Source organism: Crocodylus siamensis, chromosome 11, assembly GCF_052110815.1.
Source record: "Crocodylus siamensis isolate JL-2025a chromosome 11, ASM5211081v1, whole genome shotgun sequence".
NCBI lineage: Eukaryota > Metazoa > Chordata > Crocodylia > Crocodylidae > Crocodylus > Crocodylus siamensis.
The window spans coordinates 17,992,847-18,006,995 of record NC_143405.1 but is presented as its reverse complement, the minus strand read 5'-3'; the positions used below and the strand labels follow the sequence as shown (position 1 = coordinate 18,006,995).

The following is a 14,149-nucleotide window of genomic DNA, read 5'->3' as shown; positions in this document are numbered from 1 at the left end:
TATAAGCCATTTTTTTCAAAGCTTTCTCTCCACAGTAGGTTTTTAAGAGTTTTTTAATATCCACCTAGACAAAGCCTGGCTGGGATGATCTAGTTGGGGATGGTCCTGCTGTGAGCAGGGGGTTGGACCCTGAGGTCCCTCCCAACTCTAATTTTCTATGATTCTATAGTACTGGTATCAATGTTTTTTGCATTATTCAATGGCCTGAAAAGGCATTAAGTCATCTTGTGTGATTCTTATATACTGTGAGTGCTAAGCACAATATGAAAAGGAGGAATGCTGTGAACCTGAGTGCTTCCTCTAGTTTTACACTATTTGACTTCACAAAAGCTAGTACCCACTCTAATCTGAGTCTTGCTGGATTTTCTTTATTTCATAAAATCTCTAGGGAGCTTTAGTGTTCTCTGGATAGGCTTTTGTGTAGCATTCATGCTGCAAATGTAGGTTAAGGTTTTGTCTTGTGTGCTATAGTTCAGCATTTGTCTGAATTAATTAATCTAAGCTATGCTTTTCTCTAATGCACTCTGCATGGTGATATATGAGAACCAGTGATTTTCAGTGCATACCAGATTGCATTCCTAAATCACAGATGATGCCAAGTTTTAGGTTTGTGTGTTAAATTTCAGCTTGGTGTGAAACAAACCTCCTAGATTTATTTTTGTCTTTTCAGAAAAGCATGACTCAGGAGAACTGGACAGATCATGTTCAGGTAAGTGTAAGATTTTCTCCTCCACTTTTTCAGGGCCAATTTTTCTAATCATTAAAAATAACTGACTGTGGTACTGACAGAATTTTCAATAAGCTTTAGTGAGATATTTATAATTATTCAGTTTTCTAGATTTGTCATAACTGCCATATTGTTCAACATCTTCACTAGTGATGTGGACATTGGAGTCAGAAGCGGACTGGGCAAGTTCGCTGATGACACCAAACTTTGGGGCAAAGTATCCATGCCAGAAGACAGGAGGGTGATCCAGGCTGACCTGGACAGGTCGACAATTGGGTGAACAAGAACCTGATGGTATTTAACATTGAAAAATGCAAAGTTCTCCACCTTGGGAGGAAAAACCTGCAGCATCCTTATAGGCTCAGCAGTGCTACACTGGCTAGCACTACAGAAGAAAGAGATTTGGGGGTCATCATTCACCACAAGACGAACATGAGCCTGCAATATGATGCTGCGGCTAGTAAAGCGACCAAAATGCTAGCTTGCATTCATAGATGCTTCTCAAGCAAATCCCCGGACGTCATTCTCCCGTTGTATTTGGCCTTGGTGAAGCCGCAGCTGGAGTACTGCATCCAGTTTTGGGCTCCACAGTTCAAAAAGGATATGGAGAAGCTTGAGAGAGTCCAGAGAAGAGCCACGCACATGATCAGAGGTCAGGAAAACAGACCTTACGACGACAGGCTGAGAGCCATGAGACTCTTTAGCCTGGAAAAGCGCAGGCTCAGGGGTGATCTGATGGCCACCTATAAGTTTATTAGGGGTGACCACCAGGATCTGGGGGAACATTTGTTCACCAGAGAACCCCAAGGGATGACGAGGTCGAACGGTCATAAACTACTGCGAGACCATTTCAGGCTGGACATAAGGAAGAATTTCTTTACTGTCCGAGCCCCCAAGGTTTGGAACAGCCTGCCATGGGAGGTGGTTCAAGCACCTACCTTGAACACCTTCAAGAGTAAACAGGATGCTTATCTTGCTGGGATCCTATGACCCCAGCTGACTTCCTGCCCTTTGGGCGGGGGGCTGGACTCGATGATCTTCCGAAATCCCTTCCAGCCCTAATGTCTATGAAATCTATGAAAGGAGAAAGTCCCATTTGACTCCTGTGAGTCCCCTACTGTTTACAGAGAAGACTGTCAGTACTTCCCTGAAAAGGTCCGTGGTTGTGACACAGCATGGTTACAGTGAGATCAACCCATTGTGGGTTAGAGGTTTGCATTATATACAGCCAAGATCATTAATGATAAGGTATTTAGCAGGATTTGCAGGTTTGTTGGAATCTGACAGGGGCCGTGACATGAACGCTTCTTCTGTGGCCCCCATCTTTTCAGTGATACCTATTAAATGGTTTGTACCTTTGCTCCCATTTTCTGATCTTGATGTAACTGCCCACTCCAGAATGTATTGGTCATGGTATGGAGTCAGAATGTATTGGTCACGGTATGGAGTAGCATTCAGTGTGAGAGAGGGAATATACTCTGGTCAAGCTGAGATGACTGCCACAAAGATTAAGAAGACCCAACTGAATAATGGACTGAGTCAGAAATTAATTTATGCTTCTTCCAAACTAGAGTATATGCAAAAGATGAACTTTCTGAATGCAGCCAGTTTATGTCTTTTGACAACTCAGTGGTTTTCATGAGGGTAGTACTCAAACTTGTCTGTTATCAGTTCCAGCTCTTAATGCTATCAGTGATTACTGCCTTTGGCATCACATTAAAGCGACCAGAGTGTGTACCTGTACTTTTGAAGGGAAACCTAAATAATCCCACATGTAGATCTGCTCCTGCTTTCTGGTGCCAACAACTTGACTGCACTGAACAAAGGAAAGGTCAGTGTAGCTCTGATCTCTGTGTGTGTTTCAGCAAGCCAGTTTGCTACTATGATTATTCCATAATAGTCTTTTAGGGCTCTAAAACTCTCACTGGCCTCCTTTTCTATGGACAATTGGGTTTTGGCTGAATGACATTTTTAGCCAAAATCTTCTGTTTTTACACAAACTATGCAATGTTTTATTGAGAAAAACTAGCAGGTGAACACTATGACTTTGAAAAGAAAACATAATTTCAGTTTAGAAGTGGTATGTTGGAGTATTGCTGTAGCCCCGATGGTCCAGGAAATATGCAACAGGCAAGGATTTTTGTGAATATCTTTTATTGTACCAACTGTATGTTTGGGATAGAGTGAGAGAGGCTTTCAAATTCAGTGCATTCTTCTTCAGGTTCTCTTGCAATGTAAAAATGCTGCCCTGGTGTTTCTTGAAAGTTGTGACTCTTGTGCTTTATGTCCCCATTGTGCCTCATGGACTGGGTTGAACAGCCAGATTTTACTTATGACTGTGGAGCTCCCATGATACACTAAACAAGGGGGAAGACTACAGTGCAAAATGGGAAAGTCCAGTCAGGGAGCCTGACCCTAGAGGAAAGTGGGCATGAGGTTTCTGACCCCTACAGTTCCCATGAAGCTTTACCCTGGCATTTCTGAACTGTAATTTTTCAGCCACTATCTTTCTTTTTTTTTTTTTTTTTTAACTGAAAAAGCAAATGTTTCCATAGGGGTTAAACATCAGTTTTGACCATTTCTATGCAACAGCCACAATTTAAACTGGGTCAGAACCTAGAAGATCAGTGTCCTAATGGAACTATTCAGGGAACATGTTTTATATGGCTGGATGACACTTTATTTTTGTGCTGAAGAGATGTATTTAGTTGATGCGCAGAGCATTATAGAGATTTGTGTCTCTTCTGTGCTGCATAAATCAAAGGTGCAATACTTGCAGTCTCTACAGTAGTCAGGTAACTGAAAAGAATAGCTACAGCCTTCGTCACATTCTCCCTGCATATTTACCTTGGGGATGAATGAGAAAGATGGAGATGCTGTCCTTGGGCATGGGTGCCCAACTGCATTGCTGCTCATTAGCTTGCCCAGTTGATTCAGTGAGTTGCAAGGGAATAGATAGGAAAGGATGTCAGTGCCCATCTTTACAACTAAAAAGCAGATGTGCAAGAGAAAAATCTGGACCAGAGCCCACTGCCTGGGTTACTGCACCCCCTGGAAACTTCCCATTCCAAAATGGAGTCTGATCAAAGGAAAAACCTCAGTGTTACTTCCCTGGGGCATAAATCTTGAGAACATCTTGCACCCTTAATGTTGTTTTTTTTTTTTAAAGGACATTAATTGGGTGTGCATGGAAGAAGGCATATACACTGGACCCATAATACAATCATTTCTCCTCAGTGTGTTCATATTGAGCTGTCTGTCAATGGAAGGAGGGTTGGCTACATGTAGGAGTGTTGATGTCTGGGACTCTTTTGGGCCTGATGTTTGGAAATATGATACAGGAAGTTACTTTGCAAAGCAGGGAAAATACATGGAAGGTATGTTTTTCAGCAGTTTTAAAAACCTTGCAAAAGTGAGCACACATTTGAAAAAAAACTTTTAAAATAATTTGTGAAGGCAACGTACAATAGAGGACTGTGTAATCAGTTCTCTTCTTAGTGGCTTGCACTTCACTATATCACTCATAAGCAACAAACCTGGTTTTCCCTGATAAAAAAATCACAAATTCTCTGATAACCCCCCTCAAATCTGTGATTGAAAAGAAAGGCCACTATATACATAGGTATCACTTGAACCCTATGTTTTCTTGATATATGTACAATTTTAAAGCAATTTGGAAGTGCCCCAATCATTATAATAACATAAATTCTAAATACCACTGCTGTGGACACTCCTGGGGGGGCAGGTGGGACCTGTGCCACCCCAGCTGTGTGCATGGGTGCAGGCTCCCCACCTTACTGCCCTCCCCTGGGGCCTCCATAGCTCAGCAGGGGCAACTCGGCACTGCAGGGTAAAGGGGGCCACGCAGGAAAGTGGCTTGCTGCTGTGAGCTCCGCTTAATGAGGTGCCCCCTGCCCTCATGGCAGCAGCAAGAGACACAACTCTGTGCTGCTGCCACATGGACAGGGAGCACCTTGCTAGAGCAGTGCAGAGCTTGCAGTGGAAAGCAGCTTCCCCACGTGGCCCTGCTCTACTCTGCAGTGCCAGGAAGCATCCGCGGGGCTGCGGGGACCCCAAGCCCACAGCGGGTAGCCTGCACCTGCTCCTACCCTGTGCACAGAACTGGGGGACATGGTTCCCCCTGCCCCTGAGGAGTGCGCACAATGGCAGGGAGCTGGCTGCTTCCCCCTACCCCGGGACAAACCACCTGCGGCCCTGTGTTGCTCCCCACTGGGGCCCTGCAGCTGCACATTCTGGCCCTGGGCAGCAGCCCCAGTCCCTGCCCTGCCCAACCCACTCCCTCTCTCCCTGTGGGGGCCTCAATCCTCCCCTCACCCCCCATACTTACCTGGGGGAGCTGTTCTCTAGGCTGCTTGGTGGCCATGTGCACATACATGCACATGGCACTCCCTACCTGACTGACCTCCTCCCGCTCCCCAACAACCCCCTTCTGGCTGGAGCTCTGCCAGCCTGCATTGAGCTCTTTGTAAAAGTGCAAAACCCTTGGGTTTCTCTGTTAAAATTAGAAATCCGTACTTTCTTTGGGTAAAGGGGGAAATCTGCATTTTTCTCTTTTTCTCCTCGGGAAACAGAAAACCTGGATCCCTGCTCATAAGGTAAGAAGAGTAATGATTGGCTGAAGGAAATATTCTTGATATCACGTACTCCTAATCTTGCTTGGTTTTCTGTAGAAAGGATGTTAGTGATGCCTCTGGTTAAGGTTGCTGAAGTATTTCTCTTGTGTTCAGTGACCCATAATATTATAGACATGGCCATCTCCGCTGAAATGTGCTCTTTTACATCAGCAAGGAGTTTAAAAGTTTTGAAGCCTGGCCTCCACCTGCAGGCAAATGTTCTTATAAATTTGACTCAGAAAGGTTTTGTTATAGCAAAAAATAAACCCCTACTATAAACCTCCAAAAGTTTGCAGCTCTTCTTTGGAGATACTTTAGCACAAAAACAAAGACAGAAAGCTGAACCTCATTAGGAAAAGTTTTTCAAGCGTCTCTGAGCGTATCAGCAAGGAAGCTTGCCTTTGGCAGGTAGTGAGCTCTATGGGTGTTCTGCTACATTTGGTATGATGTTTTAAATTGATTATTGGATTATTCCAGAACAAGAGGATTACATGCACGTGTTTATATAGATATGCATAAGAAGACATAGGCAGGCAAGGTTCTTGACTTAAGAACCTTGCCTGCCTATGTCCTTAGATCAACACAGCTACAACCAGAAACTCAGCATAAAAACACATCACTTTCACAGAAGTGAAATCCCTTTAAAAACAGAGTAGAATGTATAGCAGAGCACAGTTCATTTGGGGCAGTAATTAGAAGGTAGTATTGTGTGCAGTTGAAACTAATGGGTATATTTAGCACTGGCATAATATAATTGCCTAATATGGAATGTGGCAAGGATGTTGAGCTGGAGTATAGTGCTCTGGCATGCTTTTTGATTTCAGACTACTGAGGTCTTCTAACTGAAATAAGTCCTTTACTCATTGCTGAAAAGTTGCTACAAGGGGAAAACACATTTGCAAGGTTCTCAAACTGAAAAAAACTTAAACATCTGCAACAGTAAGACCAGGAACTTGAAATTCTAGATCACTGGCATTCAACCTCCAGCCTACAGGCCAGCCCGGCCCATGTCATCCACCTCATGGAGCTTCCCATGGGCCTGAAAATTTGGCAGTGGGGGAGTGGTGATAGTCAAAGCCACAACAACTGATGCTGCCACCATTCCCTCACTGCCAAATTTCTAGATGTGTGGGGAGCCCCGCACCCTAGGTTGCTGGTGCACAGGCCTGGGCCAGTGTGCAAGGTTGCTCTATAGCTGGATCCAGCATGCAGGCCTGGGTTGGCAAACTGGGTTGAACCCACAGGCTGACCCCGTCCTGGATCAGACTCATGGTCCCACCCTGAACTGATCCGCTCATGGACTGATCCAGCATCACTCATCTGACCTGTGGGGCCGGAAGGTTACATGCCACTGTTCTAGATTTATTTCACTGATCTTCTGGTTTGAACTTACAGGTGTCATCCTGTCTAGCCTTGGGTAGCTAATACTTGGCAGAATTGTATACTTCAGGTTGGCCTACATGAAGGGACAGTACCTTAAATGGTATGATGCTTTAAAACCTAGAAGGGTACATTTATTCAGGCTTCTGCTTTGCAGACATGCAGCCTACCCTGGTGTGGTATTGTAGTAAAGCAAATTGGACTCTGGAGCCAGCTGTTTAACCAGGTTGAGCACTGGAAGAAGCCACAGTTAATCAGCTCTCCTTTCCCAGTTGTGGCAATGAGAGACTTTATTTATTTATTTAAAATTTCTGACCATGAAAATTGAGCGTTCTGAGCTCATAAGCCTTGTTCTCTGAGGGCCCTGGGGTCAATGGCTTGTAATCTCCAGCAAATGTATGACTCTATTCCCTCAAAAATTCTGAGCTTGTTACTAATGTCACTTTTGAGAGAGAGATCGCTAGAGAACATAAAATACTTTTTCAAGATAAGTCTTAGATAATATTCAGAGTTATGCCTGGACTTTGCACCCTCCTTACCTGACATGCATATAATGATTTTCACAATTTGAGACCATACTTAGCCATAAATTGTCTCAGACTATAATAGAGACTTTATTATTCATTATCTTTCAAACAACAAAATTCCTTAGGCAATAGTATCCTATATTTATGGTGTATATTCCATTTCCACAGAGCCCCAGCGTCTGTCTGTTAGCTATACAGGATCTATAGGCATCACTTCACTCTCTAGTGAGTTGTATTTAACCTAGGAATAAAAATACAATAGCCCATTCTGCTTGGGAACACAACCCACAGTAGTTTCAGGGCAGGAAGTGAAAAAGCTTGCTGTATCCAATTGAAATTTGGAGGAAAATTGAAATAGGCAGAAAGCAATTACTTGAGTTGTTTGGCCAGGATACCAGACCAGTAATCCTACTTTTGGGATCTTTACTAAGTGCAAGAGGTCAAAGAATCAGTTTGTAAACACTCAAATTTAGTATCCTCCATTAGGGCTCCTGACTTTGTCAGCAACTTGAATTTACTTGAGTCACTCTCATGCACCATGTGTACAGTACAAGGAACTCAAGACTCTAGCATGCCAAAATTCTGATCTGCTTCCAGACAGCTGCCATTTTTAAAAAAACAGAAAAAAGGAATATTGCAAAATGGGCAATATTCAATCCTGGATCAGGGAGAAGTTTAAAGTCTCAAATTTCATGAACCTTGCAGTGAGGTAATTCCTTTTATACTAGTGGAGAGTTGGCAGCCTCTCCCCTTTCCCATAGGCTGTGCATTCAGCATTCCTTTGCTGTTCCTACAGCCCTTTTTATTCTGCTTCCTGCCTTTCCTTGCTTGTGCTTATTTATTCATATGGAATACAGCAACTGAATGACAGAACAAGCTATAAACAGTGACATTGAGGGATAAGGCTAGAGTGACAGTTTTAGATTTGATAACCATTGCAAAGGATTTTCAGTAGGCTGGTTCGGGTCTTCAGTACAACCATTAAAATGATAAATAGGACATTCCTCTGTGATGCATGCTATAGTTGGGATTTCTCCACACTCACACTTACGATCTTTAATAACATTCCATTCATGTAGTGGGTAGTTACATCTACCTTGTCCAGTATGAACCTTGTTCAACATTGTCCAGCTTCACCTTGGTAAAGCAAAGCTAGGGGGTTTAGATGTAGAGTCCATGGTAAGGAATTTATTAATCATGTCAATTATCGAGGCCACAGTAAAATATGCATCTATACTAATGATGTTAGTGCTACTGGTCTAAAAGAAATCAAGCCTTCCCATTTAACAAACACAGCAATCTTGCGGAGGAAAAAGAATAGGTAAAATTGGACATATTTCATATCGCACTTGACCCTCCTTACCCTTCCTCCAAATGGTCTGGCAAAGCATGCAATTTGTGTAACCAAACATAAGTATCAAAAATGTACCTGCAGATGGTGGGGGTATGCTTTTTATAATATCTGAAGAGCTGGGAGTCCTCATTATAATGGTTCAGAGGAGTGTAAGTAGTAAGGTTTGCATCCTGGGCCAGTATTTCCCAAGCCTAGTAGGCATTCATACTTTCCTGTTGCATTTGCCACTACCTTTACTATTGTTGCTGAGTGCTATAGCTGGCAGTAAGCCAAGAGGATAGCTACACCCAGCTGCTGCTGCTTCATCACAGAATTGCCAGCCAAAGCTCCATTCTGGTGCCCCCTGTAAGTTGGCATGTGGGCCTTGCACACTCACCTCCAGGTATACTCCTCTAATTGCGTGGGCTTTATTTACAACAAACAAGTCCTTCTCAGTGCAGTTGATTGTGGTTGGGAACAATCGGGTGAATGACTTCAGTTTGGGTGGGGGATTGTGCAGCAGAAAGAGGTGAACCTTTTAAAGAACTTGCCACTATTTTCAAAATTGGCTGCTGAAAGGATTCCTGATCTATACATTCGGGAAAGCTAAGGCGGACATAGAGCTAGGACTAGCGTCCAAGATCAAGGGTAATAAAAAGTCCTTTTTCAAATATATAGGGAGGATGAAGAAGGCACCGGGTAATGTGGGGCCCCTGCAAAGTATGCTGGGCAATCTGGTGGTTGCGCCAGAGGAGAAAGCGGAACTCTTTAACCAATTCTTCATGTCCGTTTTCTTGTGCAGGGACCGGGACTTCCCTGCTGTGATGCCAGACGTACTCAAGGGGAACACCTCCAGACCTCAGGTTGGGGAGGACCGGATTAGAGAGCTTCTGGAGGGGCTGGACATGTTCAAGTCAGCGGGTCCAGATGCTCTTCACCCCAGGGTGTTGAGGGAGCTAGCTGGGGTTATTGCAGGACCCTTGGCACAGCTTTACGAGCACTCGTGGTACTCGGGCCAGGTGCCAGATGACTGGAAAATAGCTAACGTGGTCCCCATCTTTGCCACTGAGGGGGCAAAAAAAAAAAAAAAAAAGGAAGAGAGAGGACCCAGGCAACTATAGGCCCGTCAGTCTTACCTCTATCCTTGGGAAACTCTTTGAAAAGATCCTCAAGGAGCACATCTGTGATGGGCCGGCTTCAGGGATGATGCTCAAGGGCAACCAGCACGGTTTCATTAGGGGCAGGTCATGTCAGACCAACCCGATTGCCTTTTATGATCAGGTCACAAAGGCAATGGATGCAGGTGTTGCCATGGATGTAGTCTTTCTTGACTTCAGCAAGGCCTTTGACACCATCTCCCACCCCATCCTCATTAAAAAACTAGGCGACTGTGGCATTGATGCCTACACAGTCAGATGGATTGCAGATTGGCTCAAGGGTCGGACTCAGAGGGTGGTGGTGGACGGGTCATATTCAACCTGGGGGGAAGTGGGCAGCAGAGTCCCCCAGGGCTCGGTCCTTGGGCCTGCACCGTTCAATTTCTTCATCAGCGATTTGGACGATGGGGTGAAATGCAACCTGTTTAAATTCGCTGATGATACCAAAATTTGGGGCAAGGTGAGCACGCTAGTAGGGAGGGAAAGATTGCAGCAAGATCTGGATAGGTTACAGGAGTGGGCTGACATAAACAAGATGTGTTTCAATACTGACAAGTGCAGGGTGCTGGACTTAGGCAGTAGAAACCAGCAGCACACTTATAGAATGGGAAACCCCTTCTTGAGGACACGGAGGCAGAAAGGGATCTTGGAGTCATTATTGACTCCAAGATGAACGTGGCCCGACAATGCGAGGTCACGGTTGGCAGGGGTAACCGCACCTTGTCGTGCATCCACAGGTGCATCTCAAGTAGAGCCAGGGAGGTGATCCTCCCCCTCTATGCGACGCTGGTCAGGCCACAGCTGGAGTACTGCATCCAGTTCTGGGCGCCCCATTTCAGGAGGGATGTGGACAACATTGAAAGGGTCCAGAGGGGGGCCACCCGCATGATCCGGGGACAACAGGGCAGACCCTACAATGAAAGACTGCGGGACCTAAACCTGTTCAGCCTCCACAAGAGAAGGCTGAGGGGGGACCTGGTGACTGTCTATAAACTCACTAGAGGGGACCAGAAGGGTTTAGGGGAGACGCTGTTTCCTGGTGCCCCCTGGCGTGACAAGGAACAATGGACACAAGTTATTAGAGAGTAGATTTAGATCAGACAGCCGCAAGAACTACTTCACAGTTAGGGGCGGCTAGGAGCTGGAACCAGCTTCTAAGGGAAGTGGTGCTGGCTCCTACCCTGGGGATCTTTAAGAAGAGGCTTGATGACTACCTGGCTGGAATCATTTGAGTCCAGTCTTTTCTCCCGCCCAGGCGGGGGGTCGGACTTGAAGATCTACAAGGTCCCTTCCGACCCGACTTCTATGATTCTATGTTAAGTAGAAGTGAACTGATTTTCAAAGATTCTAAGCTGCCATAAATCCCAGTGAAGTGATGGTTGCTTCAGTTGTTCAACCCTTTTGAAAATCACCTCCATTTTTACGGAAGTGCTTGAATATGGTTTTAGAAGCCTAACTTTTGGTACTAATGTCTGGATTTTCAAAAGAACCTCCATAAGACTCCTTGGAAAATATATATGCCTCCACTTTGAAAGTTTTGGCCAAAGGTCTTGAACTGATGTGTAATTGAAAGTGAGAGAAATAGAGAGGAAATGCTGCAAATAAAATTTTCTTATAATTGTTTCAACTGTTTTCTTGAGGCAAGAGCAGCTTTTTGACCCTAAAATCCCTAACCATAAATCACTGTGCTGCTGTTACACAGCATATCATTTTTGGTCACTAATAAGCATTCATTTCGTAGCACAACTACATCAGAAACCAGTTATGTGTGGAATAAAGAGGAGGGTAATTGGCTTGAGGGTGCTCGTTCAAGGAGGGGGGCAGCATTAGATTAATTAATGGGACCAGCAGCAATCTGCTAAGCTTTACCTGTGCACCCCTCCTGTACCTGGTGGACAGCTAAGTAGCAGAACCAAACTTCTATGCATAGGAGCTATATAGCACCCCATAACTTTCAGGGTGAAGTGAGATGAGCTAAAGCATGTTGAAGGCCAACAACTTTCACAAGCAGCTTCAGGATCCAGTGAAAGTTTTAGTTACATGATACCAGTCCTTAATCACTGAACTGCCAGTCTAAGGGGCATGTCTGTCTACCTAAAAAGATGAAAAGTATTGAAGTGGGGTAATTCTAACAATCTCCGCATCTTCTAAGCCTATGAGTTTACATTTTAAATGTCAGCCTGTGCTGGACTTCTAAACTAGAACTCAACGTGACCCACAAAAGCACAGCAGTACACCAGTAGGCACTGTGCCAAGACTAAGGGAGTCTACCAACCACAGTGGTGCCTAACACCCCAGAGGGAGGAAGGGGATGTGAACAAGAGAGGAGGGGCCATAAAATTGCTCACCCTTCCATACTGATGAAAGAGGGAATGTTTACTACATTTTATGAAAAGGAGTAGCAGGGGTTACTGAAGGCTATATCTTCCTAGGGCTCTTGAGACTGTTTGCTTCTGGAAGATGACAGTAGTATGCAGCTCCTTAACCTACCCCTTTGTTTGGTTATGGGCTTAAATGCAGCAATCTGGTGCATTATAAAGGATGTACACATATCCAAGAGAAATCAGAACTTGTGGCAAAGGTGAGATCTTTTATTAGACCAACTAGATATTTGCAAAAACGTTGTTTGCAAACTTTTGGGTGCACGCACTCTTCCTCAGGCATAGGAGAATGCAAAGATTGTAAAAGCGAATAACAAAATGTTTTTGCAAATATCTAGCTTGCAAATAAAGATTTATTTTTCTTGCAAATATCTAGTTGGTCTAATAAAATATATCATCTCTGTCATGAGTTCTGATTTCTTTTGCCTGGAGAGCAGGGGCTATCAATCCCTGGGCTGTGGCCTGGTGCTGGGCCACGGCGGATTGGCTGCCAGTCCACAGCAGGGTTGGCTGCCAGACCAGAAGTGGCCATGGACCAGGAAACTGTGGCCCCCCCAGAGCCGGGTGGAGAAGCTACAGCTCCTTTTGCAGAGCCTGCAGTGGTGCAGGGTTTGTCCCCCCAACACCTGCATCTCTATATCCAAGAGAGGCACTCAGATTTAAGGACTGTATCTGTACAGTGTCATTGACATTTTTAGTTTTTCACAAAGATGCACATCTTCTCTACATTCTCTTCCACTCAGCACAAAAATAGTTTGGTTATCTAATAATCACCCCAGATTATTTAATAGCCTTATAATGGATCAGTACCTCAGTGAGTGTTCCTACAAGATAGACATTGGATTATGAAAAGACTGTGCAAATCCTCTGTCTTTCACAGAGACGTTTGGGCTATTTGCAATTGATAGTTTGGCTCTGTTATACTTTTAGGCGAGATTACTTCACCATTTTGGTGCCAAGAAGGGGGAACCACATAAACAGATGATTGTTCAGAAGCAAAAAGAAGGTTCCTCTTGACAGAGAAGTCATGTAAACGGGAAGAAACAGGAAACTAATCTTTACTTGTTCTTTCTGAAAGAATGCATACCTCTTAGGAATGTTGTAATTATGGATTTAGGAATCAGTCCAGTTTGCCAGGGTGTGAATTTCAGAGTTCATTCAGTTTGCCCTCTCAAGCATTCCTGCACAAGAACAAAAAGCACCAGGAGTTTAAATGCACCAAGAGAGATTAAAGGGGGAAAAAAACCCATTGCCGATCCTTCCATTTGCTAAAGACCCTACAAAAATACTTATTATTACTTTGGGTCACAGCCAAATGGGCTTCATGAATGGTGAAATAAAAATGAGTGGTGGTAACCCAAGTCCTGTTCATTAGCAGTCTTCTATTTTTCATAGGCTGCCAATAGCGGGAGTTAGTGCTAGTGGGCGAATGCTTTTCTCTTTATTACTTTATTTAAACAATTTGAAGACTATTCAGAATAGAAAGTGTTATTCAATGGGATTCCCACAGTCGCATACTCTTAGAAAGAAAATATCCTTTAATCCGGTTCCCAACTAACTGAAGCAAGACCAAGATTGCAAAGATAATATCAAACTAATATTCTGCCTATTACAAGTGTGAACTAAAGAACCTGCATTACTGTTGGTTGTGTTCCACATTCACATCTTGTGCTCACAGCTCTCCCTAAATGATACTTTAGCCGAAATGCACTCTGGGATACTGCTGCTACCCGTCTTTGTGAGGCCAGTGGAAGTGATGGATGCAAATAGAAGGCAAAATAGGGCCTGAGAAGATTATACAGATAGTAGATATTGAATGCTACCCAAAAAAAAATCCCAAACTCGCAGCAGAGCAGAACTTCCCAAAATGAATCATGATCTCTGAGGCCAGCTGAAATGTAAGCAAGCAATAAGTTGGGGAGGAGAGCAAACAACCCTTTGTTATGAATAGAGCTTGTTTTGAGGTTGGTTGAGTGTTAAGGGGAGGTGGGAGTTAGAAATGATGCAGTA

At 44.1% G+C, this 14,149-nt stretch overlaps 1 protein-coding gene across 10 annotated transcripts in view; it reads left to right on the top strand.

Annotated features, from left to right (window-relative positions):
- The window catches only part of EXD3 (exonuclease 3'-5' domain containing 3), a 446,340-nt gene that overhangs the window by 163,749 nt on the left and 268,442 nt on the right, over positions 1-14,149 (top strand). For all 10 annotated transcript variants that reach the window (XM_090022475.1, XM_090022476.1, XM_090022470.1 and 7 more), the window contains one exon: positions 671-709. In XM_090022475.1, the coding sequence (XP_089878601.1) occupies positions 671-709 (39 nt within the window). The remainder of the gene's footprint in view (positions 1-670; positions 710-14,149) is intronic.